The 7,707-nt window shown below is 45.7% G+C and overlaps 1 protein-coding gene across 1 annotated transcript; it reads left to right on the top strand.

The window, feature by feature from the left end:
- Nucleotides 1-1,249: 1,249 nt before the first annotated feature.
- Nucleotides 1,250-6,181, top strand: BBBOND_0001090 (hypothetical protein, conserved; the record flags this gene model as incomplete). Its single annotated transcript, XM_012914953.1, has 1 exon — nucleotides 1,250-6,181. One exon carries the CDS (start codon nucleotides 1,250-1,252, stop codon nucleotides 6,179-6,181), a length of 4,932 nt encoding a protein of 1,643 aa, XP_012770407.1.
- Between the last annotated feature and the right edge of the window lie 1,526 nt (nucleotides 6,182-7,707).

Here is a 7,707-nt window from a genome sequence, read left to right as displayed (position 1 = left end):
TCCCTAATCCACTCTACATCGCCCCTTAACCCACTCTACATCGCTCCCTAACCCACTCTACATCGCTCCTTTATCCACTCTACATCGCTCCTTTATCAACTCTACGTCGCCCCTTTATCCACTCTACATCGCTCCCTAACCCACTCTACATCGCCCCTTTATCCACTCTACATCGCTCCCTAACCCACTCTACATCGCCCCTTTATCCACTCTACATCGCTCCCTAACCCACTCTACATCGCCCCTTTATCCACTCTACATCGCTCCCTAATCCACTCTACATCGCTCCCTAACCCACTCTACATCGCCCCTTAACCCACTCTACATCGCCCCTTTATCCACTCTACATCGCCCCTTTATCCACTCTACATCGCTCCCTAACCCACTCTACATCGCCCCTTTATCCACTCTACATCGCCCCTTATCCACTCTACATCGCCCCTTTAACCACTCTACATCGCTCCTTTATCCACTCCACATCGCTCCTTTACACACTCTACATCGCTCCTTTATCCACTCTACATCGCCCCTTTATCCACTCCACATCGCCCCTTAACCCACTCTACATCGCCCCTTAACCCACTCTACATCGCACCCTTATCCACTCTACATCGCCCCTTAACCCACTCTACATCGCTCCTTCATCCACTCTACATCGCTCCTCTGTCCACTCCACATCGCTCCCTAACCCACTCTACATCGCTCCTTAACCCACTCCACATCGCCCCTTAACCCACTCTACATCGCCCCTTTACCCACTCTACATCGCTCCCTAACCCACTCTACATCGCCCCTTTACCCACTCTACATCGCTCCCTAACCCACTCCACATCGCTCCCTAACGCACTCTACATCGCTCCTTAACCCACTCTACATCGCTCCCTAACCCACTCTACATCGCTCCTTTATCCACTCCACATCGCTCCTTATCCACTCTACATCCTTTGAATCACCTCGCCATAATACTGCTATGACCTCCTTAAACCATAACAATAACTTGTGCCTTGTCACCCTTTCCTTCCCCTCTTCCACCTCCTGCCACTGCCCTGACCATGTGCCGCCTAGGGAGCTTGACAAGAAATTTGACAAAATTCAAAACCTTAAAAACACCTCAAATAACAACCCTACTAACATCCTTAATAACCTCTGCACCGGCCTCGAAACCTTCCTCGGCTTCAACTCTACTTCCAAAGGCTACGACGGCACTGGGATTGTGTACTCCGACTTGGATAGGCTGTGTGACGGGGTGATGGGATTTTTGAGTGGTGTTCTCAGTAACATCAAAGAGCATTTAGGGCAGCATAAAAATGAAATTACACAAGCAATCGACACTCTTAAGCAAAATAAACATCTTGGTAAAAACGGTTTTAATGTTGCGATTGCGGAGGTGGTCGACGGGGTGCGGAGGTATAATGATGCTGTCAGAGACAGTAATAAAAAGGTGAGTGATGTAATAACAAAAATAAATAATTACGCAAGGAAACTCAAAAGTAACATTGGAAAATTAGAATATCATGAACATGTGGCCTCTATTGATAAGTATGTTAATGAGTGCATTAGGTTGGCTGCAGCGTACTCCGAAGGTATGGTAGCGGAGGATGCGCATATAGGAGATCTGCAAGATATCCTAGAAGATGAGGTGCGTAGGGCTAAAAATGTAATTGAATATAATGCTAATAGGATTCAAAAAATTTGGATGCAGCAGAAGAGTTTTAAAGATTCCGTGATTTCTTCTGTGGAGAAGCAGCTTGACGATTCAAAAAATACGATTAATTCATCCTCTACTGAGAGCATCACAAAGTTCGCCAAAGGCTTTGCAGAAATCATTGAAGCGTTCAAACAACGAATTGCAGACATCGATAAGATGTTGCTGGAATATGTATCACAAGTTGGTCAATGGATTACTAAAGCGCATGACGCTGTCTCTGTCGCATTGGGTAGAGTTAACGAGATCACTCATGTGATTAGTGGTCCCAAAGCGCAATATAAGTTAGAACTTGTAAATGCAGTGGCGGAATTAAAACATAAAAGCTTAGGGTTGTATAACGCTTACAAGGCATCAGCAGGAAAACTTCCGAAGTTGGCCAGTATGGTTAAAGATGCACTTGCAGATTTAGATGGAAAGGTGCAAAAAGATTTGGCAGAATTGCGACACGGGATCGGCTCGGTGGTTTCACAGTATGTTCAAATGGCTCGTAAGCATTTCGAGGTAATCAAGGAGAAAACCCTTGGTGAGCAAGGTGACGGAAATGGGGGTATAAATAAGTATTGGGGACAACTCGAAGATGGCATTTGGAATCTTATTGAAGGAATATATGCCAAAAACCCAGGAAAATCAGGTTTAACCGCCATAATACAGGGCGTGGCTACATATGCGGAGAAGTTCACGAAACAAAATTTTGGGAACGATATATTAGATGCCTGGATTGGCAAGCCTTTACTTGAGAATGAAACCATCTACTGGAGACTAAAGAGTTATGTTGAGGGGTTGACTAATAAGGGTAAACTGCAATCAATAAATGTGGAAGAGTTATTGCGTGGAAAAAACACGATGTTGCACCATGCAATAAAAGATAAAATCAAATATGAACTTCAGAAACAAGTTTATAGCGCAAGCACAGTAACTCTCGTTGAAAAAGCAACTCGTAATATTTCGGAAGATTTGGAAAGTGTACAAAAGGCCTGCACGACTTTCGCAAAGCACCTTGAAAATAAGATCAAGGATGGGCGTAACGGGGAGCTTATCAATGGTATAGTGACAGCCATTGGAGGCGGGGATGGGCTGAGTGTTACCGACTCCGAATATTCTCGTTCTGATATGCAATCCGTCGTAGAACGCATTCTCAAACAACTAGTTAATAGGGCCAATGAATTTGCGGCAGACATTAGTGTATTTCGCGTCACATTCAACATGAACAACGTACATGAGGCAATAAAAAACATTAAATTAATTCACGACAACCTTAACGCCGATGCTAGTAAACCCGGCAATCTGATCACCGAGGCTTTAGATGCTGTCAATGAACATATTTATAAACTGGAAGATGTGCTCAACACGAAGATTCACAACCAGATCGCATTGGAATTTGAGGGAGCCTGTGAGGATGAACGTAATGTTAAGGATCTTATGCCTACATATGCCAGGCATATAGGCGAGCAGAGCCACGGTTCCAATCAAGATAGCATCTATGGAAAAATAAGAAAATTTCAAGAAGCGGTGCTGGCGGACTTCAGTTTTCTTGATGGTACCATTAATGTGAATACCATTGAAGAAGATGCGTCCACATTCCACACCAATATAAGTAAGTTGTGCAACGCAGTCATGACAGCCATTAGCGAACGTAATGAGGATGGTTTGAAAACCAAATTAGTACATTTGCAGAAAGTTCTAATAGGCAGAGACACCAAAGGTGAACTCACAAATCTCTCGAATAAACTCGAGCATTTGCAGAAACAAGGGCTAAATCCATTCATCAATCAAACGCAAGACATCATCAATGATATAAATGCACACTGCCGAACAATGACCATCGAACTCGAAAGACATGTCACTCAAAAACTCGATGCAGTCAAGAGTACGATTACGAAAATAATCAAAACGAAATACGTAAACTTTACTCAATTCGTTCTCATCCAGTTTGCCGATACGGTGAACAACGTACTCGAAAAACTCCCAAAGGCAATAGAACAGGACTCCGAGTGGAAATTTAAAGGTTTCATGGGGGTAATACATATGAAATTGGCATACACCGAATTCACACAACTGTCTACAAATACTAATTTATCCGATTTGGCGTCATATGTTAAATCTTTCTTCACTACAATGCTTCAAACTTTGAACCGCAAACCCGAAATCCTACCCAATCATAATTCAACAATGCAGTTAAATAATTCACTCGAAACCCTTTTCACCGACCTTAAGAATTACGACCAGAAATTCGCGGACAACCTATCCGCCCTTGCCAGTCTGATACGCCGAATACGACTAGGTTCATACTCAGAGAAGAGCAATATCTTGCTTGATATTCTGAAAATCGGTGTCACGAGGTTACACGCCGAACTCGACAAGGCGTACGTTTCGGTGTATGATAGTGAGACGTTTGGTGCTAACCTTGTCGAAAAGGAGAAATTAACGCCGTATGGCACGAAGTTCGCTAAAGTGTGCCTCACTGTAATTTCAATACTTAACACCTCGCTGTCTGTAATGAAACACAATTCAAAGAATCTCAGTGGACAACAAACACATAATTCCACTGATCTCGGAAGACTTATCGAAGATCATGGCTACGTTGTTTCCAACTCCGACACCGAACAGAATGGCGAAGTGAACAGACATCTGTCTGGTAGAAGAATCCATACTTTACTTGCAGGCAATGATTATGAACATGTGTATCATACAGACGACAATGTTAGACGTCCACTCGAAAATATATACATTTACCTTAATGATTACCACAAAATCGGTCACATAGCTACTTCATCGTCAAAGAAACGCCCGTGTTCCATATACGAGATGCTCTGTTGGCTGTCTGGTTTACCTTGCAATGACGTCTATGAGGATCTATGGCGTGACGCGGTCAGTGAGCTATTCGTCAACCCTAACAACCAGCCAACTGAGAACGGTGACATCCCCGTGACCGTTGTCAGCGAGCAACCACTACAGGCGTATCCACGACCAATCGCATATGACGACACACAAAGAGCAGTGAAGCGCCTGTGTTCCAGAGCATATGACGTGCTGACTGAGATCATCGGCTACGGCGACGCATACACAACCTATGCCGTTGACTTCTGCAATAACTGGCTTAATCTACATTATCCACCCGATGCTTCCAGTTGCCTTGAACTGTTAGTGGACATCCTACGCAGATTGTTACCAGTGTTCAGATTTTTGCATAGCCAGTGTCAGCTTGGAACTCAGCATTTCGGTTGGTCAAATTGTCTGTACGGCAAGGATATCTTGACCGGTAAATCGCATTGTGATAAGCATACTGATGACAAGCAAACCGACTGCCTGCCCAGATCACCGCTTCAAGCGTACCTAAGTGACACGTTACCCGGCCATCTACCTCACAACATAAGCTCTATCGGTTGCAAATCCGTATGCAGCAACTGCCCCAAAGGTCTGCCCGGACAGCCATGTCTGACACCACTTGGCTTTAGGGGTTTCTCGGGAAGCACGAAGACAGGTAAACACCTATCCAAAGTGCTAACCAATTTCTTCGACAAACTAGATATCACACCGATATTCGGTCTAATGACCAAACCTCCATCCACGTTGCCTGAACACTTCCAGTTCGCGTTGACATTAGCAGCAATGTTGCAAAAAGCGGAAACATCGAATAATGCTGTCAGTGTTGCTTTTGGCACATCAACAAGGGAGTTGTCTATCGGTTTATATGACGACATCAGCAAACTTCCCGATGCACTGTGTCATGCGTACAAAAACAGCCAAAGTCATGATCGCACAAACCATCCCAAAGCACTAGAATCCGACTTATCAAGTCTATCGAAAAAAGAGTCATGTACTTATGCTAGTGCCGACAAGTTGCATTGCGCTCCTTACCTTAGATCATTATGCGATGATTCATATAGCTACCTTGCTGAGTGGCATTCTAAGCTTTATCTCTCATGGGCTATTCACTTGCCGTCGACGCTATACGCATATATCAAGAGTCTACGTGATGCATTCTGCAGTATATCCTGCCAAAACTGGGGATGCCGTAGATGCCTAAACGGCAACAAATGTAGGCATGGTAAACACGGAATCGACAATTGCGAATGTAGAGGACTAATCGAATGCCGTGGCGTGCTAAGCACTCTATATAGCTTTGGATTCACATTTGGTAATCCCGCTACACTCTCATCGGAAGAAAGCAAAAAGTATTGCCACAACTTCTACAATCAGCTCTGCAACGTCCTCGACTCTAAATATTTTACCGAACTGTTCGAAAAGTGCGACGAATTTATATTCACCATCAGGCAGCCGTTTATATGGCTTAACGTCGCACTTTGGTCACTATCCCTCTTCTACCTCATCTGCGTAATGGTCGGCAGACTGGATGTGCTCCACATACGCTCACACCTGAGGATACCGTCATCGCACAGGATAACGGCGCAATCATTGTTGGCCGCAACGCAAGTCGGAAGGCTTGCCAAGATATCGTATCTACAACCGTAATTGTAGTCACATTTGTAATTCACAGTAACTCACTTACCATAGCTCACCTACTCACCTAACATACAAACGTAGTCTAATGTCTCGAATTACTCTAGCGGCAACCTGTGAACTAGATAGCGTAGAGATTAAGTGATGAGTGAACGACAATGCAACGTGTTGACCTAGCAGCCAGGCAACGTGTTGACCTAGCAACCAGGCAAAGTGTTGACCTAGCACCCAGGCAAAGTGGTAAGCTAGCACCCAGGCAAAGTGCTAATTTAGCACACAGGCAAAGTGCTAAGCAAGCACCCAGGCAAAGTGATAAGCTAGCACGCAGGCAACGTGCTAAGCAAGCACCCAGGCAAAGTGATAACCTAGCAACCAGGCAAAGTGCTAAGCTGGCACTCAGGCAAAGTGCTAAGCTAGCAACCAGGCAAAGTGGTAAGCTAGCACCCAGGCAAAGTGATGAGGTAGCACACAGGCAACGTGGTAACCTAGCACACAGGCAAAGTGCTAAGCTGGCACCCAGGCAAAGTGTTGAGCTAGCACGCAGGCAAAGTGCTAACCTAGCAGCCAGGCTAAGTGGTAAGCTGGCAACCAGGCAAAGTGGTAAGCTGGCACACAGGCTAAGTGCTAAGCTAGCACACAGGCAACGTGCTAAGCTGGCACCCAGGCAAAGTGTTAAGCTAGCACACAGGTAAAGTGGTAACGTAGCAACCAGGGAAAGTGTTAAGCTAGCAACCAGGCTATGTGCTAAGCTGGCAACCAGGCAAAGTGCTAAGCTGGCAACCAGGCAAAGTGCTAAGCTACCAACCACGCAAAGTGCTAAGCTAGCAACCAGGCAACGTTTTAACCTAGCACCCAGGCAAAGTGATAAGCTAGCAACCAGGCAAAGTGTTGACCTAGCAACCAGGCGAAGTGCTAAGCTAGCAACCAGGCTAAGTGCTAACCTAGCAACCAGGCTAAGTGCTAACCTAGCACCCAGGCAAAGTGGTAAGCTAGCACACAGGCAAAGTTTGTGTTACGGCAGCGATGACAGTTGATGGTTACGGCAGCGATGACAGTTGATGGTTACGGCAGCGATGACAGTTGATGGTTACGGCAGCGATGACAGTTGATGGTCACGGCAGCGATGACAGTTGATGGTCACGGCAGCGATGACAGTTGATGGTCACGGCAGCGATGTCATGGTGAGCTAAGTGGTATTTATCATCCACTCTACATCGCTCCCTAACCCACTCCACATCGCTCCTTTACCCACTCTACATCGCTCCTTTATCCACTCTACATCGCTCCCTAACCCACTCCACATCGCCCCTTTACCCACTCCACATCGCCCCTTTACCCACTCTACATCGCCCCTTTATCCACTCTACATCGCTCCTTAACCCACTCCACATCCCTCCCTAACCCACTCTACATCGCCCCTTTATCCACTCTACATCGCCCCTTTACCCACTCCACATCGCCCCTTAACCCACTCTACATCGCTCCCTAACCCACTCTACATCGCCCCTTTCTCCACACTACATCGCTCCTTAACCCAC

This window comes from Babesia bigemina, scaffold Bbigscaff_57344 (assembly GCF_000981445.1).
Source record: "Babesia bigemina genome assembly Bbig001, scaffold Bbigscaff_57344".
Lineage (NCBI taxonomy): Eukaryota > Apicomplexa > Aconoidasida > Piroplasmida > Babesiidae > Babesia > Babesia bigemina.
The sequence above is the reverse complement of the archived record's forward strand: the minus strand, read 5'-3'. Positions and strand labels throughout refer to the sequence as shown.